Genomic DNA, 27831 nt, shown 5'->3' on the forward strand with positions numbered 1-27831 from the left:
CAGTTGGTACTTTTCCGCAGGCGGAGCTCTAGTCCTACGTCACGCAAGCTACAGCCCTGTGGCTTTTGTTAAGCGCGTGCTTCAGCCAGCGACGCTGTCAAGCTCGCGCACATTGATCAGTGTCGAGACCCTGAGCGAAAGGGCTGTACGAACGCTGAAACGTACCACATCTATTGCTTCTGCAATATCCACAATCAACAGCTTTGAATTGACCTTAAATATGTCTAGCATCGTCTACTGTCAAACAGATCAGGTAAGACATTATCTTGGCGAACCAGTCAGTGATGTGTGACGTTGCGCGCGCAGCTCCAGTTCTCCTAGGATTCGATAATTAACTGGATCTTTACAGCCACATCAGTAAATATGATTTGCTTATATATATTTGTTTTAAACGCTTAAATACTTGTTTGTACTCACGCGAGTGCATTATGTTGCACTGTAACCGGCTGTAACCTGCCGGATTCGTTCCTTGATAACCGCGTGCGTTTCTTTCATGAGAGAGAGAGCGAGAGAGTGTGAGAGTGTGATCGTGATCGTGTTTAAAGCAGTGTGATTGCACTGTCAAGCTGAGATTTTCATATTTTCTGCTAACAATCATATCCAGCTTCGAATGTTATTGGTTGTAGCCGTTATCAGCGTTGATTGGAACACTGATCTAATAATCTGCCTATATATTAGCAGTGATACGAATAGGAAAACGTACATAATACATTTTATGACACTGAAGCAATGTCTGGCAAAAAATTATTATAAAAAAATAAATAAAAATGCATGCGTCTCTGGCGTACATTAGTGTCTACAGTAGCTAAAAAGCTGGTCTCATATTGAATCAGCAAATTCTCTGCTGTACCTTTGAGCTCATGAATGGCTTGCAGCCTTGGATAGTAGTGATAAACTTGAGCAGAATCTGCGTAAAATGTGCAAAAAGGGCAATGGGGGTCCGGGTATCGTTCGTTCATTTGTTTTTGCTTTCATATATAAAAACGAAAAAACGAGAAAACAACTCCTTTTTTCGTTTTTTCGTTTTTTTTGAAAAACGAAAAAACTAAATTATGACTTGATTTTTGGTTTTCCCGTTCTTGCACGGAAATCAGAAAAACGACTTGATATTCCGATTTTCCCCTGTGGGTGGGGCTAAACCTGATTGGCAGGATATGCATTCATTGTTTTTCAAATTAAGAGTTTTCCAAACACTGTATTTGTTAGCCTGTAAAATTAATAGTCTATATGCATGCTATTTGTCACCCAATTATATGGCTTCACTGACTGAAAAAATCTATTGAAATAGCCTAAATTCAAGCCTAAAAGCCTGTTCACGCACTGACAGTTGTCATTATACAAATTTAAATAATACATTTATTCTTTGTTTTAGATATTTAAGTTCATAAAAACTCTTATGAATAATATATTTTCTATAATGTCTATTTGTTATTTATGGCCTGTATGCACATACACATAAATATGCTTTGAGGTTCCTAGTAATATGCCACATGCAGGCTATAGTCAAAGTTTAGTGCTATATTACATCGTCATTATAATACAATATAATGCAGGATTGTCATCTGTCCTCTTATGTCAGATTCTTAAATTTAGTCAACAAATTCAGTCAGAATGCAAAGACACTGTGTTTGGTGTATGGTTACTATGACCAAATAAAAGGAAGTCGGTATCAATATAATACATTTTTGGATTGAGATTTTGGATTGAGATTGACCCAGGCTGTTTAGCCTGTGTCATGTGGATTTACACATACACAGCAAATTATAATTGCATAAATTATGTTAAGAGATTAATGTTTTAAATGTAAAAAATTGTATGTAGAAATATGAAATTATTGGAAAAAAAATGAAACGTCTACTTTTTAACTATATGAAACTAACACCGCCATTAGGTGGCGGCAAGTCTCTAATGAGGGAGTTGATTCCTTTATTCCAGGGGTCGAAGAGTAAGGTTGGCATCGGGCCAAAAAATATTTTTGACACTTGATGGCTGGCCAGAACATAGTCAATGGATAATTTAAGAAATTAATTGATGAAAAATGCAACTAGAATTGCATGTGACAGACTGTTACAGTGTCTTTTGTAACTGGTAGTGAGCTGTTACTCTGTGTTAAATCCTGTAGTAGGACAGTCATTAACAAAAAGCCACATTTGTGTGGGGGTGTCCGGGTTTTACACTGAATACATTAATAAAGCAGTAGGGATGAGTCACGATTTTCGAATATTCGATTTGTTGATTTAATTATAGAATATCGAATAGGTCGTGCGATTATTGTCTAAAAAAAGATTGATGAAGTGTTTCTGCCAAATGCCTCTGTTGCAGCAGATATGTATCATCAAGAAGTTGGGTCAACTCTGACCAGGCTGTCCATGTTTGGCAGTAATCCCATCACATCAGTAGAGGACAGAGCCAGTGTGGAACAGCACTTCACAGAACAGTGGCCTGACATTTCTGTTCTTTTTGATGAGGCAGTGAACTACAATGGCACACCTTTCAAAAATGCGTTGATGTGTCTAATAAACACAACAAAAAGATTTGCCTAAAAATTGTTCATGTTTTATTGATTATCTGATGTTTCAACGATTTACTTAATCAAAATAAATGCATGTAACAAGCTAAAATTTCTGTAAGTGTTTCCATGCATATTGAAATATAATTTCATTTACATCTTAGTGAAAGCTACCCTACATTTCAGATGACAAATGTGGATATTTGTAGGCCTATGAGATTATTAATTCATGATTCAAAAGTGTAACAGTTGTTACTTATTTTTATATATTTGATATAGTCTATTGGTGAAGTAGCTTTTTTAATATAGAACTGCTTTTGAAATTATTATACAAATGTAAAGTCATTCTGTTGGATAATATTTGTTCCTTAGTGTAAAATGGAAGTATATGGTAATTTTATTATATGAGCAAAAAACTATGCTGTAACAGTTTTAGAACTAGACAAATCTCTGCATTAATAATATGGTATTAAATGCATTAATAGGCTAATATAAAAATTGCTGTGTTTGCTCGGATTTGAACCCGTGTCATGATCGTAACGTAAGTTCTACCACTCGGCCATGAGTGTACTCACTGAGAAATGCCCAAACATTCGTTTCTCCAGTGTGTGTTCAGCTCACATGAGCGAGAAGCGCTCTTCATTCCTTTCATTCCTCAATAGAATAGTAAAAAAATATCAGCTTAATTGCACCTAATTTATTTTTGTTAGTTTATGTGATTTTTTTTTTTTGTTATCGCGCTGCTCCCCGGCCCGGGGAATAGGCTTATGTCGCCAACCGACGTCAAGATAGGCCTACAATATGAAATATATAGGCTATATATTGTTCTTGTCTCTATTTTTTCTATTTTTCTGGGCTAAAAATGTTTTATTCTGTTTACCATAGTTGTAGTATTTCATCTTTACTGTTAACTGACATTAACCCCACTTACATTTCAAAATGCGGCAATTGCTGCTGTTTTGCACAATATCCATTTGCGCCACCTGGCGGTCATTTCGCTGAATGACTTCAAATGCGACTGGTTTATTTTTTCTTGCGTGATAATAGGCATTTTGGTTGACTACTGTAGGTGTTTGCCAATGACTGTCTTGAAAGGCATCCTCAAAACTGTAGTGAGCAGGAGTATAGGGACGGCAAAAGTAACCTATATTGCGATGGAATGCAATATAAACTATAAGAAGGGCCTTCTCTCCATTCAGCCTTTTGTCTGATAACCACCGTGACAACTTCAATGCGTGAACATGTTTACATTTAGGCTATTTCAATAGATTTTTTCAGTCAGTGAAGCCAAATAATTGGGTGACAAATAGCATGCATATAGACTATTAATTTTACAGGCTAACAAATACAGTGTTTGGAAAACTCTTAATTTGAAAAACAATGAATGCATATCCTGCCAATCAGATTTAGCCCCACCCACAGGGGAAAATCGGAATATCAAGTCGTTTTTCTGATTTCCGTGCAAGAACGGGAAAACCAAAAATCAAGTCATAATTTAGTTTTTTCGTTTTTCAAAAAAAATGAAAAAAACGAAAAAAGGAGTTGTTTTTTCGTTTTTATATATGAAAGCAAAAACAAATGAACGAACGATACCCGGATCAATGGGTGAGCAAGGAAAGTGACTGCAGTTTAAAACGAAAATAAATAACAACGGACAAATCTGAACGGTTGTGTAAGATCGTGAGATGCTGTGGAAGAAACTCGGTGGAATTTATATAATAAACAAATATATGCAGATGTGCTCTACAATTTTCTGAGCTGCATTTCCAGGAGTTACATAATTCAGAAAATCTGTGAATTCTTTCTTGATCTAAACTAATAGAAACTACAGCAAAAACCCACAGTCTGATGTAAGAGCTAATGCAATTTAAACAGAGCACATAATTACAGAGATGGAATGAAAAATGGAAACGATTCACCTCATCACTACTCCATCATAGTAATTACAGTTAAAAAAAAATTAAGTCTATTTTTTTTTAACTCTATTGTAAATTAATAGACTACAGTGAGCAGTCAAAGGGCAGCTTTTTGAGAGTTCAAGGGATGTTATTATTATCCTAGCTATTACAGAGTGCAGTTCTTATTTATCTAAATACCTCACTAATGAAACACTAACCTGTGTGAAGAAAGGTTAATGGGAGAACACAATTTAAGGAGTGAGCTTACAGAGCAATCGCCTGAACTGAATTCTGCACTACGTGTGGAATGTTAAAAAAACAGTCCGTAATACAAAATGTCTCCTACAGTGATGCACACTGATCACAGCACACACAAAAGGCTGAAAAATTGAGGAATGACAATGCAGTACACAGCTGAGCACTTTTCTTCCATTTAGAAAAGATGAGCTGCTGCTACTTTATTTTCCTTTGGTTTTGCCAATATGCTGAGAATGTGTCAGTCTTTGCCAACAAAACAGAGTGGTCATGGCGTAGTGGGCTAAAGCACTAAACCGTTAAGCAGAAGGTTGTCGGTTCGATCCCCATAGCCACCACCATTGTGTCCTTGAGCAAGGCACTTAACTCCAGGTTGCTCTGGGGGGATTGTCCTTGTAATAAGGGCTCTGTAAGTCGCTTTGGATTTGCCAAATGCATAAATGTAAATGTAAGTAACAGCCTTTTATCTCTCACTCTTTAGTGTTGACTGAGGAATCTTCACAAAATCTTGAAATACACAAGCAAATGCTTCGTAGTTTGAGGAGTATGCCATTTGCTGCACATATTTCCCTTACAAATGAAGTATTGCACCACCAAATAGGTCATCCGTAGGCAGATGGAACAGAAACAGATTTGAGGGATGTGAAATCACTGCTTCCTGTGCGTGTAAATGAGATTATGATATAAAGCATGACTTGAGTTTATGCGTGCACAACACAGTATACATGAAATATTCTGTGGGAGGAGGAACAAAATGTTAGGTTATGGATGATAATATCACATGGGTATGATGGGTTCATATGTTGGGGGGTAAAAAAGTACTTAAATAGACTAGTAAAATCCCAACATAGCAAGGCATTTTCAACTAATGTGCATAAAATAAATAAATAAAAATGTTTAGTTGGACCATATTCTCAAACGTTAAGTCAAAAGTAAAATGAAGGGGGAAAACGCTTCAATAGACATTTCACATGGTGTTACACTTCCACTGATTCCTATTACTCCAGACTCAAGCTTCATAATAATAGCGAAATACCACGTTGTTTTTTTATTCAGTACAGATTTATGAACTCTGTGGTGAAGCGGCTCAGACTATTAGCCCAGGCCAGAGGCTGTTCAAACAGACGGAACACAACAGACCGAATGCAAGGATCTCAAAACACATCTTTTTATATATATTACATTATTAAATATGTAAAAATTACTTCTTAATGCGTATGAAGAACACATGCTGAAAAAAGCAGGCCTTAAGAAATATGACAATTTATATGACAGTTAAACGTGAAAGCCCTTAAAGAGACAATTATCATAATCGCAATTATTTTTTGACAATTAATCATCCGCCAAATTTCATAATCGTAACAAAAATTTTAATTCTGTCATTATTGAATCACCCTCATGTTGTTACAATACCGTATGGGCTTGCTTACTTCCATGGAACCCAAAGAAATGTTATTCAGAATGATTGCTCGGTTACCATTCACTTTCATTGAAAAAATAATTCTATAAAAGTGTATGCTAAAATATTGCCTAATCTCATTTGGTCATTTGGTTTTGGAACAACATGAAGATGAGTAAATGATAAAAGGATTAACTCTCCCTTTTAAAATCATGGTCAAAGTCATGGGCTTTATTCCCAGGGAACAGGTGTACTGATTACATTTATATCTGTAATGTGCTGCAGGCAGTTTTGTGTTTGGAAAATGAATAAATGTAAATGTTTGAAAGCCTGCGAGAGTGCCACTTAATGAAGTAAATACATTATATATATATATATTTTTTTAAACCGAGTTCGCAGAGATCCCAGAATAAATGTGTGACTTGCTAAAAAAATAAAAAGAGAGTCTCATGACAGAGACTAATGCCTAACCACATCCATACATACACGCGCATACAGCCAGTGGTCATGGGATCGTAGACTGGTAGAACTATATAAGATTGCATACAAGGAACTCGTTGAACACATTCAGCCCCAGTTCCTTTTTCTTTTTTCTTTTTTTGCATGGCCTTAAGCGATGCATTCATTTTGTTGCTCAATCCGGGTTATTTGTTGAGTGCTTCCACAGAGTCAATAGAACAACTTTTGCAGTGTGTTTTGCCTCCCTCCAACCCATTCTCTCCTCTTTCCCTCTTGTCTCACTGTCTGTCCCACGCTTACTGACTGAGCATGCTGTTTACTGCATGCCAGTGGGGACAAAAGAATTACACACAAAAAGGTCTTTCAACATCTGCCCATATTTTTTTATCATTTTACCCTTGGATCTGTCAATTATTTTATGGGGATGCTGTGGTTGTCAGCACACAATGGGGAGAGTTGAGTCACCATAGGCGTTATCTGCTGTTTGACTTGTTAATGCCCTGGTTTAAAGTATCAGATCATGATTCCACTCCAAGTGGACCAACTGCTCTCAGATTAAGGTCACCAGCTTGTAAGTGGACATTTCAGACTTTTTAATAGTGGAAACAGTCACGTTTGAAATGAATGTATTGCATTCTTGACCTTTTGTTATGCTTGTTTGCCAGGAAATAGTTTGGTTTAACATTGAGATTTGAAATGGGTCTAAAATCCTTCTCATTACAGTATATTAAAGCCAGCGTCTCACTAGACGGATCAGAACAACTTGGTTTTGTGCCAAGGGTGTCACACACCTACTAAATGTTGTGCTTGAGGTCTCGCTCTCTTCAGTCAGAGGTCTGTCACACACACCCCAATTCGAAAGGTGGAGCCAAACCGGCTTGCTTACTGAATTAGGATGCAATTCATTAAGTAACTTTGCCCTGCATATGTGTGTGATTTTATATTTATCCCCTTCGGGGAAGGCAGTGGACAGCATATGGCCAAATGCAGCTTCAGTGAGAAAATTAGTTTCATTCAATAAACAGAATGTCCAGGGTTATTTTTGTTAGTTTTTGTCATTTTATCATTTTAGTGTATGAATATTGCAGTGTTACGCCTAGTGTGGACAGACAGATTGCTTGTTGCTGGAGTCTTATCGCGTTGCAACTGGTTAGTGTTATGCTTGAAATCGTTTCTCGCATGCCACGTCAAGAGGAGACTGTCTGTATTTTCGCTTTAGGTAAATTAAGACCTAGGCATTTCTGATGACGTTTAAAATGAAAAAAACACTTATGGAGGTTAGAGCTGATCGAGATTATCTATAGGCCACTACTGCCTGTTTGGCACATTCGCTTTCCCATTTGCATTAACAGAGACTGAAGTGGATGTGAGTGGAAAAATACCAGCAGTTTTCATGTAAAACATGAGGATTCCACACACTGTAGCTTGTTTGTTTTCTTTTGCTTTTTTCCATCTCCACACAGCTGTAGCCCTCATTGAAGGAATGTGATAAATCCATAAAAATTCCTGAGTGATTTGTTGGATAAGAAACAATCCATCCCCCATCCATTTCCACCCCTCAAATTGGGCCATTTTCTGGCTGAAATTACTTTGAAAAGACCTTTGGAAATTTCTGGAAGCATGTGGGTGTGATTGAGGGGTTAGTGGCCAAGTGGTTAACAGGAGGAGAATAGAGAGAATTTGTATGCAAATTGTTAGAAAGGGGAGCAGGGCTTGACCACAGGAGGGTTTCTTGGGAGGCTCTGAATTTGTCTGTTGAGATTTAGACTGCATCCTGGTTTAAGTCTATATGAGACCATTTCATGACTGTGCTGCAGGAGTTAAGGCTGATCCCGATTAAAGCATATTTGTCAACTCTATGAAAGATATCAGTATGGGAAAGCTGAGTCAGTCTCTGATAGGCAGCATCTCTGCACTAGAGTGGCACATCAGCTCTTTACGCCGTGTTATGACCTTTCATCTGTGTTTGTTTATTCCACATCAGTATTAGTTTGATTGTGTTGAGGGTCACTGCCTTTGGTACAGTGTTCTAGAAATTGCCATTGATTTTCTGATGTAATCATTGTACCAGAGATAATCCCACTAGGTGTTGTCATCATGATAACACCTAGTTTGCTTGTTCCAAGAAAGTCTATAATACCTGGAAAGTTGTTAATGTCATCAATTAAATTATTGACGAAAATGCTAGTTGATTTTGCCTGTGAAAACGAGAACAAAAAGGCGCATCATGATTGTAATACAATTTAAATTAAAATGTACAGTTGAAGAAAATATAACTTTAACTAAATAACTTCAACAAAAAAAATAGCGCAAGATAGCATGTAGTTAGTTTTTTTTTGACAAATGAGAAAATTATTGATTACATTTAAAGGTGATATATGTAAGATTGAGAACAAGTGTTTGAAATGGGTCCAAATTCAAAATATTGGAGAGTTGTCTGCCCTGCCCCAGACTCATGCGGGTTGCCAGAATGTTGACACACAAATTAGCCACCTCAGCATCTGTTTTAAAGGATTTCTGGGCTTTAAGCTGTCTCCATCTTCCAAAGGCATCTCCAATATTTATCCTTGTTTTACTATGCCTCTGGTCATGGTGGTTTTTAGATTGATGGCGTGGCTGTTTAGGTCAGGTGGAATCTGTTATCTCTGATCCAGATCGTTTGCTGACTTCCATGGCTTCAGCACGCAGTGTTGTTTTTCCTGCAAACTTGTTCAATTCTGGCAACCCGGCGGTGGCGAAATACTATTGGTGAGTGGGCAGTGGGCGGGATCACACAGGTCAAAACATAAACGGAAATTCCGGCCTGGAATGGAAACTTCAAAATAGAATATTCTGGCTGTAGCATTGTTATCGGAGAAGCCAGTATTTCAATTTAGCATGTTTCCTAATTTGAATCTCTAATGACATGTTATGGTCATTTTATGATTTAGTACAGTAAAAATATTACATACAGCACCTATAAAGGACATTATCATCAAAAGACAAAAATTATTACAAAGAGAAACTGGAAAAATAAACACAATGGTAGTTGCTCGGCTAGTGCAGGATGCTTGGAAGTACACAATTTGAAATCTGTTATGTTTGCACATGGGCTCCAATGCTGCATTCCTATTAAAGTTGGATGTTGGATATTGCTACTTGACATCTCCAATCTCCAGTTAGTTGAGGATTTCTGCACAAGTTGCCAAGTTGGAAGTCAGACTTCAAGGGCCGTTCCATTGTACTATTCTGAGTAGGAAGTTGGAAATTCCGACTTTCTGGGTTGAATGGAACATAACGTTAGTTACATATACAGATTTTTGTGATAGACCTTATTCACATTACTGCCATGCCATAACTGGAATGAAAACAAGGCTGTGAGGGAAAGGCTTACCATCGCTTCAATGGCATGCATAGGACTGTCACGATTATGAAATTTGGCTGACGATTAATTGTCAAACAAAAAATTGCGACTATTATGATAAAATCTGTTTAAGGGCTGTTTAATTGTCTTGTAAAGTGTTTTTAATAATTTATTGTAGGGCTGTCAATCGATAAAAATTTGTAAACAAATTAATTACATGGTGTCCCGATTAATTAATCGCATATACAAATATTTGCTGAGAAAGCCCCTCATATATCAATAATTCAATATATAATGATGAAATAAGTATACATAGTTAACTTTAAATATTAAAAAATTATATATATAAATAATAAACAAATATATATATATATATATATATATATATATATATATATATATATATATATATATATATATAAAATAAACAAATATTCAGATAATATAAAAGCATTACATTCTTGTAGCAGAAGAGTTAGTCATTGATAAGACAATATAAAAGTGGCTTTAGAATACAATGTATTGTTTACTACCATATTATTGATCATAAGTCAGTCATTGGCATACAGTTCACAGCAATCCATTACACAAGTGAATTTGTCAATCAGTAGGAGATTTATTGTGAGGGTTTGTTTTGGTTATCAAATCTGTGAAAACCAAATAAAACGTCTTTATAAAGCAAAGAAAAACTAGTTAAAATAGAGGTACGTACAAACAAAAAAACTTCATCACAGCATTACAGAAGGAGCAAAGTGGATCTATTTCAGGGAGCATGTTTCTTAAATAAAGATTGACTGGGTAAAAACGGTGTAACAGTTTAAAGGACACATCCTTAACCTTGTTGGTAATTAAATATGTATGAGGTAAAGACCGTACCACCTGCGTCAGACATGCTTGTGTCGCGTCTGGGGTGTGTTGCGTCATAAAAATAAAATGTTTAGGTCACTGTGTCAAGTTAAATATAGTTTAATACTCAATCTTTAAACACATATTAAGATCCCTTAAAGATCGCATTTGCGCTCCAAGTGTTTTGAACGCAAGAAATTGTTTTCTTCACTGTATAAACTGTTCGTTGCTCACACAGTAAACAGGTGCAGTTTAATGTGTGTAAACAGGTGGTACTACAAGCTTGAATTTCTCAGTTAAGCATTGCGATTAAAGTGCGTTCATTTTTTTTAACGCGTTCATTTTTGTCTAAAAATTTGTCAATTCAAGCTTGTAGTACCACCTGTTCGACAGCCCTAATTAATTGTAATATAAATTAAATTTAAAATAAACAACTCTTCTGATTTACAGTTTCAATTCAGTGTTTGACTTTACCAAAATGTAAATAGTAAACTACATATAATATTTACTGTGTTTTTTTGTAGAATTATTAATTTCATCTAGGCATGAATCTTTGGATGCTGACCCCTCAGGTGCTGGAACACATGAGATGTTTTCACCAATTTTGCTGACACTTTCCATCATCAATTTTTAGATAAAATGCTTCCAAATAGCTGATTTAATTTGCTTCTTCGGCAGATACAACTCTGGGAGATCACGTTGTTCCACCACGTTTTCATTTTGAGAGTTTCGCGTGCGCTGAAAGTACATGTTCTGCACACGCCCAGCCTTACCTAGACAATCACCTCGTGAACTCCGTTACCATAGTAACAGCCTCACTGACCAGCCAGGCAGAGGGCAGGGCACACACACGGCGCAAGTAGTTAGACCCACACCGAAAAGACAAATTCTTTTTGTAAATTTTCTTAAAATAGACATGGTTATTTTTTTCCAGTTTTTAACCGTAGCTTCCAAATTCTTATGGTTTAATAACATTATAATTTTAATCACGGTTAATTGTGAAATTGGGTAATCGTGACATCCCTACTCAACTACTTCAAAACAAGTCATAAATAGAAACCTTTTATGCAACAGGAGCAGACTTAAATCAAATGCTGCAAATGTGCCAGTCATTATCGTAATCGCGATTAGTTCTTCAATTAAATGTGCTGCCCTACTAACAAAGCAAAATCCTGACCCTTTGTTCTGTGTCCTGCAGGTTATAATGCATGACCAGCACAGAAAAGGTTTGAGTCTATAGCCAACGGGACACCTGAGGACTTGATTGCAGTCACTCTAAGCCTGAGAGTTTGAGTCACCTCTGCCCCCCTTAACGTGCCCACTGGTTGCCTGGATTTGCCTTGTCTACCCACTTTGTAGTGAAGGAAGACCTAGGCACTCCCAGGTTCAGCTTCACTAAAGCCTTTTCACGCATTTCCAAAAGACAACTATCTGCCCCAGACGTACGTCATTCAGTATTAGGTAAGCGCATTACTTATACATGAGACTGAGTATTATGTGTGCACAATAGGATGGATTTGTAGTGATTCTAGACTTTGACAGCTTTTTGCCTAGCAGCTCAGATGAATGGTATATTGTGTCTATTTGTGGGTGGGTGTTGTTTATGTAAGATACAGAGTGTGGGATAGAGACTGCACCACACTTGTAGCACCAAGTGTTCTGAGGTAAAATCTAAACACTGACCCAAACATGTATTTGTTTCACTTTAGCACAGGCAAAATTTCAAAATCAGGCAAAAATGATTCCCAACGGATATTTGATCTTTGAGGACGAAAGTTTCCTTGATTCCACCGTGGCCAAGATGAATGCGCTTAGAAAGAACGGCCAGTTCTGTGACGTGAGGCTTCAGGTAACACACGCTCTTTTAACCTTATTGTCTATGACATGAAAAGTCCTGCAGCAGGTGTTGATCACAGCTGAAACATATGACAGAGTAAGCACACGTGCTAAATTTTCTTCAGAAAATGTAAAAATATAGTTTCTCTACCTGTTTGATATACTTAAGGTTATGCTTTTTCTGTAAGTAAATGGAATCAAAATGCTGCCTGCCTTTTTGTGAAGGTGTCATTACAGAGCTGATGTTAACCTCTGCTCTTTTACCTCTGTAGGTATGCGGTCATGAGTTGATGGCTCACCGGGCTGTGCTTGCCTGCTGCAGTCCGTACCTGTTTGAGATCTTTAACAGCGACCTGGAGCCTCATGGCATCTCCCATGTGAAGTTTGAAGATTTGGACCCTGAAGCTGTGGAGATCCTTCTCAACTATGCTTACACTGCCCAGTATGAGACACACTGCACATACATTGTGATATACTCAAAGATGCAATATGTAACTGATCAATCAGGGCCATTTTAAGAGATGTGGGTGGTGTCATCATAGGAGTCACAATTTGCATATAAAAAAACAGCAGTTTGTGTGCAGCAGTTTCTGTTGTAATACCCTATAGGGCTGGGCGATGTATTAAATATTAATTATATAATCAAGTAAATTTTGCTGAAGATGTTTAATTGACCAATATTGTTAATATCGCTATGATTTTAATGTGATTTAATTTGGCCATAAAGTTTGATAAAGGGTGCATCAGTATACTAATTCCACGATCCTTCATTTAATGCACAATTAATCAAAATAACATAAAAAATGGCAAGTTGGTCATATCATATGTGATTATTAATCCACAAAAAGCTGCGATTTAAAGACGGACAAACGCAGTCTGTGTGTCATTCCAAACAAACCCCTGATGCTGATCTGTGTGCATGCGCATGGCAGTGCTCTCAGATCAGTTCACGTTCATTGTGAATTCAAAGTAATGCAGGATCAAGCATTTGCGTAATACCAAACATTAGTAACCGCTACAAGTTATAATAAAAATGTACAAATCCGGCACATAATAACAGAGACTACCCCTCTTTGAAGCCCCCCTCTTCCTGGACCAATCAGAGCTGAAGCCTCCACCTGCGACGTGTGTTCAGCTCCTCCAACGTATGGTCTGAGCCCCTCCACAGCCCAGAAAGAAAGAAGGGGAAAAAATAACCTTGTTTATGCCATTCTATACTATATACCTAATCTTAATTAATTCCTTTATTAATTACTTATCCAACTTCTACCTATATTCTTTCAATTAAATGTGTGCTTTTCAGGAACTGTATCAATGGTGATATACTACTTCCCATTACTGGATTTAAAAGACTCTTTAGTGTTATTTGTTGTTCTCCTTTCCTCAATTCTTCTGATAGTTTATGTCTTTCCTCTATATACCTCCTGCACTTCATTATTACATGTTCTACTGATTCACTGACCCCATACTAATCACATAATCCTGTTGGATGTTTTGCTATTAGATGCATCACTATATTAAGTCCTGTGTGCCCCAAACTGAGTCAACCCTAATTCCTTCTCTTCCCACCAGTGGTTGTATTGAGTATAAATGTCTGCCTTCTTCCTCCTTATTCCAACATTGCTGTCATTTGTTTTTTTTTTTACTTTTGATTTGAGCTCTTATCTACTATATGTTGTTTGCATATTAATGACCTGCTTCACCATAGCTTGTTTTGCCAACCTGTCTACTTCCTCATTCCCTTCCACTCCAACACAAAAACTAAACGTTTATGTTTGCCTGCTGCATTATAGATAAGATCTTGAGGATCTCAAACACTGTATCCTGTCTTGTGTCAGACTGTTGAGCATCTAGACTTAACAGTGCTGAGCTAGAATCTGAACAAATGAGAGCATGAATTTATCCCAAATCATATATCCTTTGATTGATATCATAATGGCTAAAAGTTCTCCTGTGAACACTGAAACATGATCAGATACCCCTTTCCCCTCTGACACTCATCTTTGGGATAGTATAAGCAATCCCCTCCAGCCCCTTCTCTGGATCTTTTGATGCCTCTGTAAAAACCTGTGTACTGACCGTATTTTGACTAGATATGTTCCCTCACTATGCATTCCTCTTGTTCATTCTGAACCATTTCTTACCTTGCATCCAACAGAGATGTCAACACTAGGTTTAGGCAAAATCCTAAGTTATGGTGGTAATATTACTATTGGTTACCCATTTCCCCAATACCCATTTCATGGACTGAGTCATCAACAATCCAACCAATTCTGTTACTCTTGCCTTTTTCATATTCCCAGCACACTTCTAACACATTTTTGGTAGGATGATGTTCATTCTGACCATTTAAATTAACCCAATATGGCAGTTGCTGTCTTTATATGGAGTGGCATCTCCCCCAACTCCAACTGCAAATCCAAAACTAGAGAAGATGGATAGGCTCCACAACAAATTCTTTATGCCTGTGACTGAATTCTTTCCAATTTACTTAACTGAGGTTTGGATGCAGATCCATATGCAATGCATCCATAATCAAACACTGTACTATTGTTGCATAAATGGTCTTAAAAACCATTCTATCCGCCCCCCACTCTCGTCCTGACATACACCTCTTTACATTTAAAATCCTTGCATTTCTCTACAATTTTATTTATATGCATCCTCCATCTGACTCTACTGTCAAACCCCATACCAAGGAATCTCACTACTGAGACTCGATCTAATACTTTTATTATAAAATTTCAAATTTAAATCCTGTGATGAGGAGGAGGGTGGGGTCGGCTTGTGAGGTCACGGCTGGCCCTGAATCAGGCTAATCAGCCGGGAGGGGGATAAAGCCTAGCCGGAGCACCAGTTCGAGAGAGATGCATGTGGCCAAGGTGGTGTGTGTCCTTGTGTTTTATGTTGGTTAAGTTTATGTTGTCCATTTAAACTTTGTTGACTGTTCAGCCGGTTCCCACCTCCTCCCCGCCAACCTTTACCTGTTACAAATCCTCTCTTATTTTGTTATTTGTGAAGATTGTTTGAGTCTTCTCCACAGAAAATTTAAAACCCCTCTTATGGGACCATATATCAACATGATTTAAGGCTCTTTGCATTTTCTGAACAGTATACTCTACTTTTCTTCCTTGATAACAGAGGGCTCTGTCCTCTGCGAGCAATCATTGCCTCTATTAATGTCGTCTGATGCAAATAAATTATTAATCATGATAATAAACAGTAAAGGGCTTATGACACTTCTTTTGGGGGTTCCATTCTCTTACCAAACCATTAGTAGATATAGATTCTCCAATCTTCATTTTTATATTTCTTTTAAATAGAAAATCTTTAATCCAATTGTATAGTCTTCCACCTATTCCCATCTGGTCTAATTTTATCAGTAATCCTTCCTTCCATAACATGTCATAGGCTTTTTTAACATAAAAAAAAATACCACCGATTCTTTACTTACTAATGCTTTCCTTATATCTGCTTCTAAATTATAATAGGATCCATTGTTCCCTTCCCACACCTAAATCCACTCTGATACTGAGAGAAACATTTTTCTACATCAGTCAGTCAGTAATCATCATTTACATTACATTAGGATCACGCTCAATTGTTTTAACATACTGTAACTTACTCCATCATGCCCTGGAGCTGATTCCTTCATTCTCTTTAATGCTCCCTTTAATTCAGGAAAGGAAAAAGGAACATACAAAAGATTGTCCATTGTTGCCCTTCTTCCCATTAAGTTAGGATATTCTTTTAACATTTTCTCTCTTATTTCCATGCTCACTTGTCAAGATATCTGAACTCTTTACTTTAGTAAAATCCCTTCGAAACTTTTCAGTTTTCTCTTTATTACTCACTGCAGTTTCCTCTACCATACTTAACACTGGATATTCATATTCTACCCGAATTCTGATCATACTCCAAACCTGCTGTACTGGAGTACTCTTACCCATTTCATTACAAAAGGTTCTCCAATATTCTCTCTTTGCCTCCCTTATTGTTCTTCTCACCTCCGCTTGAGCTTTCTTATATATTATCAGATGTTGCCAATTATGAGTTCTCTTCACTCCAGGGTACTATCCTCTCTCCTGCCTCTGTCCTTTGCTCTTTGGAATACACTGCATTGCAGCATTCTTTATGACAGAAACTATTCTGGTGTTTATCATCTCTATATTACTTCCTTCACTGATCCAGATCTGCTTCAATCCATCCTCACTCATATCCTTAAATTTTCCCCAGTTAGCTTTCTCATATATCCATTTTACTGAAGCACCTTGTCTCGTCCTCAACTCACTGGTAGTTATAATTGAACTCACTATTGGGAAATGAACACTACCAATTGTATATTTCCTTAACACTTCCCAATTAAAAATTCCTCCTAAAGAACTTGATACAAGTGTTAAATCAAGTACTGATTCCAAACCTGAAGTCACATCCACCTGTTTATAACTCTTATCATTAAGGAATACCAGGTTCTTTTATGTCCATCAAACCTTCAATCACCTGGCCATTTGTATCGGTCACTGCCCCTCCCCATAAAGTGCTATGTGCATTAAAATCCCCACTCCAGACTACCCTATCACCACTTTGACCCTCCAAAATAATAACTTCTTGTGAAGTTGAGGTAAATACGACAGCACTTTCAGTGTCAAAATAAAAGCCCCAGGTGGAGGTGAAGTAAACGGGACAGAAATATTTAACTTTTGTATAAGGAAAATCTAATAATCATAATAATAATGAAAGTTCAGCAGTATATTAATAAACCTGACGTGTTTCATTTAATAATTTTGTATTATGCAATTTTCAACTTATTAAAAAATAAGTTGGTGAAGTTGCTTTGCACACCTTGTTCCTTCACAAATATGTATAAGTAAAAACATTTGAAGGTAAATAATGCTTTTTATTAAGCTAGTATGAATCATTGTATATGAAATATAAATATAAAGTGGTTATCTATGAAAATTATTGGATTTCATTCTTCCTTGTGTTTATTTGATGAAAAACTAATTGTTTTTAAATAGATTTTTGTTTAATGTCTTTAAAATATTGAATCTACTTGCTACAATGACTATTTGAATGAAATGATGGTTCCTCTGAAATGGCTCAAAAGTGTTACTTTTTTTTTATCAGAGCAAATACATAATTATTGAGATATATATTGAATCGCACCAATAGGCTGAAAAATATCGAGACGCAATGTTTTAAGACTTATCGCCCAGCCCAGTTACCATATTGTGTCTTTTCTGTTGTGTTGGGCACGGATTTCTGAGGTTCTTTAATGTTTTTCTCGGCAGGTTGAAGGCAGATAAAGAACTGGTTAAGGAGGTTTACTCCGCAGCGAAACGACTCAAAATGGATAGAGTGAAGCAGGTAGAATTTGCACGTTTTTGTGTATTCATAAGTCATGCTCTGTATTAGTGAGTTTTACTTGAGATATAGTTCATTCAGAAAGTATTTACACCTCTGTTAAAACGCTTAAAAAAAAAAAAAAAAAAAAAACTTTGCAAAATTATTAAAAAGAAAAAAATGAAATATCACATTGACATTCAGACACATAACTCAGTACTTGGTTGAAGCACCTTTGGCAGCAATTACAGCCTCAAGTCCTTTTGGGGTGTGATGCGACAAGCTTTGCACACCTGGATTTGGGAATTTTCTGCCATTCTTCTCTGCAAATCCTGTCAAGCTCTGTCAGGTTGGATGGGGACCATCGTTGGACAGCCATTTTCAGGTCTCTCCAGAGATATTCGATTGGGTTCAAGTCCGGGCTCTGGCTGGGCCACTCAAGGACATTCACAGAGTTGTCCCTAAGCCAATCTTGCATTGTCTTGGCTGTGTGCTTGGGGTCATTGTCCTGTTAGAAGGTGAACCTTTGGCCCAGGCTGAGGTCCTGTGTGCTCTGGACCAGGTTTTCATTATGGATATCTCTGTATTTTGCTGCGTTCGGCTTTCCTTCAACGCTGACCAGTCCCAGCTGCTGAAAAACACCCCCACAGCATGATGCTACCACCACCATGCTTCACTGTTGGGATGGTATTGGCGTAGTGGCTAAAGCACAGGGCTGTTAATCAGAAGGTCGTTGGCTCGAACCCCACGGCCACCACCATTGTGCCCTTGAGCAAGACACTTAACTCCAGGATGTTCCGGGGGGATTGTCCCTGTAATAATTGCACTGTAAGTCACTTTGGATAAAAGCGTCTGCCAAATGCATAAATGTAAATGTAAATATAAATGGTATTGTGCAGGTGATGAGCGGTGCCTGGTTTCCACCAGACATGATCCTTGGAATTGAGGCCAAACAGTTCAGTCTTCATTTCATCAGATCAGAGAATCTTCTTTCTCACAGTCTGAGAGTCATTTAGGGGCTTTTTTGCAATTCCAAGCGGGCTTTTATGTGTCTTGCACTGAGGGGAGAGGCTTCCGTCTGGCCACTCTGGCATAAAGCCCAGATCGGTGGAGTGTTGCAGTGATGTTGTCCTTCTGCAAGTTTCTCCCATCTCCACTCATGATCTCTGGAGCTCAACCAGAGTGACCATCGGGTTCTTGGTCACCTCTCTTACCAAGGCCCTTCTCCCCTGATTGCTCAGTTTGGCTGGGCGGCCAGCTCTAGGAAGAGTCCTGGTTACTAAACTTATTCCATTTAAGAATTATGGAGGCCACTGTGCTTTTGGGAACCTTCAATGCAGCCAAAGTTTTTTTTTTTGTAGCCTTCCGCTGATCTGTACCATGACACAATCCTGTCTCTGAGCTCTGCAGGCAGTTCCTTTGACTTCTTTGCTTGATTCTTGCCCTGATATGCATTTTCAGCTGAGACACCTTATATAGACAGGTGTATGCCTTTCTAAATCATGTCCAATCAATTTAATTTGCCACAGGTGGACTCCAATCAAAGTGTATAAACCTCTCAAAGATGATCCAGAGAAATGGGATTTACCTGAGCTAAATGTCAAGTGTCATAGCAAAGGGTCTGAATACTTATGTGATATTTCAGTTTTTCTTTTAAATAAATTTGCAAATTTATTACAAATCTGGTTATTGCTTTGTCATTATGGAGTGTAGACTTATGATAAAATGCTTTAAATTATAATTTTTTCATATAAGGCTGCAACTTAACAAAATGTGAAAAAAGGGGTCTGAATACTTGAATGCAGTTTATAGGCCTTGTAACCGACACTTTCATACTTGATTGCAGATCTGTGGTGACTACCTACTCTCTAAGATGGATTCCCAGAGTGCCATCTCCTATCGTAATTTTGCCAGCTGCATGGGAGATGCGCGCCTACTGGGCAAGATCGACAGTTACATCCAGGAGCATCTTTTTGAGGTGTCGGAGCAGGAGGACTTCCTCAAGCTGCCACGCCTTAAGGTGAGCTCACCTTTTAAACTGCTAAAAATAATTTCTTATTCACTGGAAAACAATACAAAAACAGATTAATTATACTCAAAACAAATGTAATTTATTTTAAGCAATATTGTGCAATATAACTATCTATATAGTGCTATAAATGCAGTGGGGTCCATAAGTCTTGATTAACAAAATGCAGTTTAACCTCCTATAAATGCAGTTTGACTCACCTATAAAAAGTATACTCAAGATCACAAAAGCCATGGTGTTAAATCCTTTATTGTGTACCTAATGGATTTATGCTAAACATGCATTAATAAGCTTAATGTTTATTTTCATTGGTTGTGTTTATAGTTGGAGGTGATGCTGGAGGATAACCTGACCTTGCCCAGTAATGGGAAACTGTACTCTAAGGTGATTGGCTGGGTGCAACGCAGCCTGTGGGAAAACGGTGAACACCTGGAGCGACTGATGGAGGAGGTCAGTATTGTGCTCCACTGTGAGATCCTTTCTCCCTTCCCTCCCTGTTTCCGCTCGTATTTCATCCCATTCACAGATTTAACAGGTCCGTTCACACCAGCCATCCTAACGCTAGAGGTTGTTTGGGTTTGTTCTCTCTGCCTTCCATTTTTTTTTTTGTTTCCTTTCCCCCTTCACCCAAAAATCACCCCGGGCCTTTAAGAGTGTACATTTAGGTACAGAATGGGGCTGTTACACCCTCCGCAAAGGCGAGTGGTTAGTCCAGGTGAGCAGAACTAAAAGCCTCCTGATTGCTCAGTTCTGTACATTAACTGTTGCTGCTGCAGCTAATCTGTCTCCCAGAGAGTGACATTGCATGTTGTCTTTTCAATGACATCTCTCTTTTCTTTAAGCAGGTTTTCTTTAAGCAGTTTGTGTGTGTGTGTGTGTGTGTGTGTGTTTTTGTGCTCTGGGATCCAGCACTAACAGTTCTTCCTCCCCGCTGATTTATCTCTCCTTAGGTTTATTAGAGCAAACATCAGCAAGACTCTCACAAGACTGAAGAAGCCAAGACTGGGGCCCTCCAGGGTAATGAGTCAGTGAAAGCAAAGAAAAAAGAAAGAAAGAGGGAGCCGTGGCAAAACGAGTGCTAGGCCTCTATCTTTTAATAAAACACACGCACCAAAAGTACACATTCAAAATGACACTCCAAATCTCTGAGTATTACAGTGTGGCAAATACACCATAGATTTCCATTTACTAAGGCTAAATAACTCAAATTTATTGCATTAGCAAACTCTCAAAAGCACACATTGTTTAGTTAAGTAAATCAAAGCTTCTGGCACAATTCCTCATATATGTACCGGTACTTTCAGGAAGTTCACATGGCTCATTTTCACAATTTGCAGCACAGATACATTGGGGTCCAAAAGACCATTTGTGAAAATGTAACCGTTTTTTTCTTTCTTTCTTTCTTTTTCATTACTAATGATATAATCAGCAATTTCAATCGAAGGTTGAATTGAAAAGAATAAGTTAATCTGTGCCAAACCTGATGTTCCATGTTACCCCAGCATGATTTGAGAATGCTTAAAAGAGCATCTGACCTTTTTAAACAGTTGTTAAAAGACTTGGTTAATGTCAAAAATTTGCTTAGAATAATGACCTATAATTATTACAGATACAAAATTATTTATTTGTAATACCGTTTCTTTATTTAACATTTTTCCTGGTTTATTTCCAGGTTTAAATTAAATTTTAAATCCAAGATTTTCAATGTGGAATGTATGAGGATGATTTATGCTTCTATGATATACTTCAGATTTACATCTTTTACATCTAAATTTTAAATTAAACCAATGATTTAAATGCATATGAAAGAAACAAAAAGAGCCATCAACTCAAAGGCTTCATGACGGCACCTGCGAAGTGCTTTGTCCTAAATAAAGCACAGTTTTAAAGGATGTTCTAGAATCTGAAGTCTCTACTCTGTTCCTTGTTCCTTTGATCTATCTTTGGGGACATTCACACGGACATTTTTTTTTTTTCTTTTTTTCACTTCAATTAGATTTTTTGTTTGTGTGTTGTATTTTGGTTTTGGATTTACTTTTATTTAAGACTGTACACAAGCGAAGAACATATTTCCTTTATGGACATAACACTCATTATGGAGCTCTGAAAGTTTTAAACGGCTTTTTAAGAGTTTGTCTGATGACGTCTGACTTCATTAACCTCCTCAGCTGAGAAAATGCCAACCAGATGACTGCTAAACATGCACATGGAGCTTGGTTTCTTATTTTCCTCTCCAAACGTGTTGACAAATGAAGGCTTCCCAGGCTGCTTTGTGGTCAACAGTATTGTCATTCAGAGTCAGCTGATTTCAGTGCAGTGATTGGTCAGAAAGTGCTGAAGATCTTTTGAAATGTCCCTCTCCAGAATCCTGTATAGAAGCTACACTTTTCATATTCTTTACAGAAGCTTTTTCACCAGAGTATTGCAGACCAGCAGAGAGCAAGTGGCGTTGCGCTATCCTCCTTTACTTTCCTCCCTCCCCCTGACCCATGAAGTTGGGTGCTCTGTTGCCATGGAGACAGCCACATAGGTTTTGTTGTTGCTGTGTGTTTTGCAGGTGCAAACGCTGTACTATTCGGCTGATCACAAGCTGCTCGATGGGAGCCTGCTTGATGGGCAGGCTGAGATGTTCGGCACTGAGGATGACCACATCCAGTTTGTGCAGGTACACATCCAGAGCCGAGCTCTTCTCAGGCTGCACCGCAGCAGGACCGTAGCAAACACAGCCTGCTTTTGAGACTTAAACTGTATGCTAACAGAGCAGCTGTTGTGCTGGGCTGCTGAGTCTGATGAATGTTGTGAGCTGAAAGATCATGGAGATCAACCTTCCTGGAAAGTTTAGTGCTTACTCCAATCAAACACACCTGAACCTGCTAATCAAAGTTTTGAGGTTCACTTGTGTCTAAATATGCAAAAAGCTGTCAAATGAGTAGGATGTTCGAAAATTCTTGATTTTTGAAAAGTATTCGTGATACAGTAGGTTAACAATATCAGAAAGACCTACTGTATCTACTGAGATTATGATGTGGACACTTTGCTGTCCAATGAGTCCACGGGAGCTGAGAAGCTATCAGATTCAAAAAGTTGTGGGAAAAATGGCATGCAACCCATTGGCACCCAAGTGCTCACCCCCAAATTTAAATTCTCTCATTATTTACTCAACCTCATGATATCCTAGGCATGTATGACTTTCTTATCCAGAACACATTTGTAGAAAAATTGAAAAAATATCTTAAGAAACCGATAAACCAAAACCAACTAAGCTACTGTACAGCGTTCCTCCTCACTTGTAAACAGCACTGCTCTTCCGGCTGTGACTAATGTGCGTTAGTTCTCACGTGTTTCAAATGCCAATGCAGTTACGTCACATGCGCTTAATGCTGTTAAATGGAAGCATGATTTAGAGTTAAAGTACTTAAATCTATATCTTTATTACACCAAAAGTGATCGGGCCGCTTTAGAAGACATAAATTTATAAGCTGGTGTCGTGTGGATGACGTTTATGCTGACTGTCTATGATTCTTGTTTAACAAAATATGAGTTTTTGTAGTTGTAGTTAGCACGTCAAAGAACACATGGGTCAAAGTATGATGCTCAACATAGCGAAGGTAGTATGTTCAGGAATATTTTTCTACAGTAAACGCCTGCATACACAAAGAACCTACTTCATCGATGGTCGACAAGTTAATTTCTTCATTAAATACACTATATGAAAGTGCAAGGTTTCGGACACAGCCATAATAATTAAGTACATAATTAAGCTGCCGTGTTAGAGTAGGGTTGCAAATAAAACTCTGCAGGAAGATCGATCTCCAGGACCAGGATTGAGCACACCAACCCTAGTGTATCTGATGTGTGTGGAATTGTGGATTGGGTTTTAGTGCTGCTTCAAGTGTGGCTTCACATTCAGATTAGATTTATTTACTGTAGATATCACAAGTTTAACCTGATGTAGGCCAAGCATCAGAACTGGTAGGATGTTGAGTTGGGCACCTGAGTCTGGGTCTGTGTGAGGTTGTGTATGTGTGGACCATGGGATCGAAGACTGTAGCTGCACTGTGCCTTTGCAGAAGAAGCCCCCACGTGAGAATGTATACCGACAGCCGAGCACCAGCTCCTCCGTCAGTCTCTCCCCCGGAACCGCAAAACAGTCCTACAAGCAGGAGTGGAAATATATTGCTTCAGAGAAGATCACCAGTAAGTCAACACCTTTCTTACAGTCATTAGATCATTGAAATTGGTGTTTCATTATGGAACAAATGCTCTACAATCAAAATTGATGGAGTCCTTTCAAGTCACCCTCTTCTGTCTATCTCTACAGACAGTACATATCTGTGTCTGGCCGTGTTGAATGGCATGCTGTGCGTGATCTTTTTGCATGGGCGCAGCAGTCCCCAGGCCTCCCCCTCTGCCACACCTTGCCTAACCAAGAGCCTGAGCTTTGAGAGCCAGCCACTGGAAGAGGAGCAGGACAAGCTGCTGGCACCTATGCACTATGCTCGCTCCGGCCTGGGCACTGCTGCTCTCAATGGCCGACTCATCGCAGCAGGTTAGTGGGTGGAGACATCTCTGATTCTAACGAAATAATTTCTGTATATCTCTCCTCGTGGGGTTCACACAGTCTTGGGGAAAACCTGGAAATATCAGAGAATTTCAAAATGGTGTTTTCCAAGCCTGGAGAAGTTCTGGAAATAAAATATTAAAAGTAATTGAAGGATCATGGACATTTTTATAGTAAATATGCATTTTTCCCAAATATTTAATTGGCTAGATATTGCTCTTGTGTAGAGTAAAACTTACCAGCCATAGTTTTGTCCAATTTATGAGCAAATCATTCATAATGAATTGGTCTGGATCAAAAAGATTTTTTAAAATTTCCGGAAAGATCATGGAAATTCATTGCTTAAGTATTGGAACCCTCATTTATTTGAGAGACACTGTCTGACGGGCTATCCATTATTCAGGGGGCTACAACCGTGAGGAGTGCCTGAGGACTGTGGAATGTTACGACCTGAAGACTGACAGCTGGACTTTCATCGCTCCCATGAGGACTCCACGGGCTCGATTTCAGATGGCTGTGCTGATGGTGTGTATCATTTCAAAAGTCAAAGGTGCATTAAGGTGGTCACACACAAAGTGCTGTAAAATAATTGTTTCATATTTTTTTTTTTTATCCAACCAGGGTCAGCTTTATGTGATGGGTGGGTCCAATGGACATTCTGACGAATTGAGTTGTGGAGAGACATACAAACCCAATACTGATGAGTGGAGTCAAGTGCCAGAGCTGAGGACCAATCGCTGCAATGCAGGTAAGGAATGAGATGGCATCTTGGAGCTCATAACAATTATATCACTATGACGAGGCTTTGAGGTTGTCCTTCCAGTATGGATGTATGTTTGAGTGACACTAGAGAATATAGTTGGTTTAGTACATTAATGCTTGTTTGATTTTCTAGGTGTCTGCTCTCTGAACAACAAGCTGTTTGTTGTTGGGGGATCAGATCCATGTGGACAGAAAGGTCTGAAGAACTGTGATGTTTTTGACCCTGTGAGCAAGGCCTGGACCAGTTGTGCCCCATTAAACATCAGTAAGTCACATTGACGTCACAAAATGTCCCTGATTATACTATAATTTGTGCTTCCATGAGGTTTAAGGTACTTTAGAGATCTTAATTTAGGCATACAGTGGGGATTACATTGTTGAAATGGCAGATAATAGAGTAGGATCTGCAGATGCTATCCTAAATGTTGTTTTGGAATATATAGGGAGGCATCAGGCTGCTGTGTGTGAGTTGGATGGCTTTATGTACGTGATTGGTGGAGCAGAGTCATGGAACTGTCTGAACAGTGTGGAGCGTTATAACCCAGAAAACAACACCTGGACCCTCATTGCCCCAATGAACATAGCCCGCAGAGGAGCTGGAGTGGTCGTCTATGAATGTAAGCAGTACCTATATATTGGCCGATACTCTTTATAAATACCAACATCAACTGATCAGTATTCCTATTGGCCGATTCGTTTTGTATGCCAGACTTTTGATGGCAACAAGAACCGGCTACTGGGTGTAATTGAGCAATCTGTTCGACATGTAAAACAACTAGTTGCAGCTCGTTTTGTTGCGTCGTCTCTTGTTACCACAAGAATAGTTTGCCATTCAACAGATTTAATTCCACAAACCGCTCAACTTGTGGAAATCCAGTGTCTATCCAGTTACATTTTTAAAAATGTTTTGTGCATGTCATTTGCTATTAGTAAATTATGAGATATCACTATCGCATTATATCCTCCAACAGCTCTGCTCTCTAGATACAATCGGTCGATGACTAATAAGCAGAACAGGACAAATGACAGGATACAATTACAGTTCACCAAAAAATGCCATTGATTTAGCTGTAGTTACTAATGTGTTGCCAATAGTGACCAAAGTTTTCTCCCTCTCAGATAAACTCTTTGTTGTCGGTGGCTTCGATGGCTCCCATGCCTTGCGTTGTGTTGAAGTGTACGACCCTTCCCGGAACGAATGGAGGATGCTGGGTAGCATGAACTCACCACGCAGCAATTCTGGTGCGGCCGTGCTTGGTGACATGATCTACGCCGTTGGTGGCTTTGATGGAAATGACTTCCTCAACTCAATTGAGGCCTACAACCCTAAAACAGACGAATGGAGTCCTTGTGCAGATGCCTCCAACAATTCCTAAGAGCCAGGGGTTTGGGAATCATGCGGGGGGGTCGTCTCACTCAAACTAACAGGCTTAGTGATGTAATCGTGCTTTGTGATGTCCTGTATGTATGCGGGTGGGTGGATCTTGAAAGGTGTAGAGAATGGGATGGATGGGGGGGTGGGGGGGTTCTTCACTGAAGTCACCCAGGAGACCGAATTTTCTTACAGCGTTTGGGGGGGGGGGTTGCTGATAGCAACATTAAGCCTTTGCATATTGCATACTTTATTTTTTGTGTTGTGTATATATTGTTGTTTAATTTTTCTTTCAATCTTTGTTTCATCAAGGATGCCAACATTTATTGCACATTAAGTGTACCCTTTTGAATTGAGTAGTTTATGAATTTTATCAGGAAAGGATTGTCAGAGTTGAAGATAGGATTGGCTGGTTGAACCCATTAGGAAGTGATTCAGGTTGAATTAGTGTTTCTATGCTTTATCAAGTGATATTTAGCTCAATAAATGTAAAGCGCCATGCTTATACAAAGCCTTATTTTGCAAAATGATTAAATACATGGCTTTCCTTTTGTCATTAGCTGTGATGCAGAATTACTGTACCAATCTTTAAAGATGGCCTTTTTTATATTTTTGATACACTGCTAAGGAACCAGTAGATACGTAGTTTGACAAGCTAGCAAACGCACAACACTCATGAGGTTATAAACTTTAAATCAGTGCCAGTTTAGTTAGACTTTAACATGCGTATAGGTGATCATGCTTTAGTGCTAATTAGGTCTTTTTGTTACCATTTTTGACAGATTCATGCTGTGAGACGATGCTTTTTTTCTTAACACCTCTTTTTAAATTTCCTGTATAGCATTTGGAAGCGACAGAGTTTTTTGGCTCCAAGGTTTTGTTTTCTCAAGAAGAAATTTCTGTTATGAGCTGATATTTACTTACTAATAAACCATTTCAACCTGTGAAGTATTTCTAATGGTCATTTCTCTTCAAGCATTGCCATCAATGTATTTATGATAATACTTGCTAATCTAGCAGTAAATTGAGTTTTAACATTGTAGGCCTCATTTAATTGGAGTCTGTATTGAGGTGTTTTATCACATTTCATCTCTAGACTTTAATTTTAGTGGGATTAAATTCTGCTGGGATTACACAAGGGTTTACTTTAGAAGTGGGTTTGGGATCAGATGACGCAAAGTAAGGCCAAGGCTATATTTTCCAGAGTGAAACACTTGAA

The 27831-nt window shown here is 38.3% G+C and overlaps 1 protein-coding gene across 2 annotated transcripts; it reads left to right on the top strand.

Moving 5' to 3' along the window:
• The first annotated feature begins 82 nt into the window (after positions 1-82).
• On the top strand, positions 83-27556 carry LOC127623846 (influenza virus NS1A-binding protein homolog A-like). 2 transcript variants are annotated; one of them, XM_052098402.1, is made up of 15 exons: positions 83-253; positions 11908-12170; positions 12419-12558; positions 12818-12987; positions 17837-17912; positions 19735-19908; positions 20242-20367; positions 22475-22582; positions 23988-24114; positions 24239-24466; positions 24882-25003; positions 25100-25226; positions 25374-25505; positions 25684-25857; positions 26360-27556. In XM_052098402.1, the coding sequence occupies exons 3-15, from the start codon at positions 12448-12450 to the stop codon at positions 26614-26616; spliced, it is 1932 nt and encodes a 643-aa protein (XP_051954362.1). In that variant the 5' UTR covers positions 83-253; positions 11908-12170; positions 12419-12447; the 3' UTR covers positions 26617-27556. The 2 variants fall into 2 exon arrangements, with proteins under 2 accessions (XP_051954362.1, XP_051954363.1); XM_052098403.1 differs by having other exon boundaries at positions 12424-12558.
• The last annotated feature ends 275 nt before the right edge of the window (positions 27557-27831 follow it).

The sequence above is a fragment of the Xyrauchen texanus genome, chromosome 30 (genome assembly GCF_025860055.1).
Source record: "Xyrauchen texanus isolate HMW12.3.18 chromosome 30, RBS_HiC_50CHRs, whole genome shotgun sequence".
Classification (NCBI taxonomy): Eukaryota; Metazoa; Chordata; class Actinopteri; order Cypriniformes; family Catostomidae; genus Xyrauchen; species Xyrauchen texanus.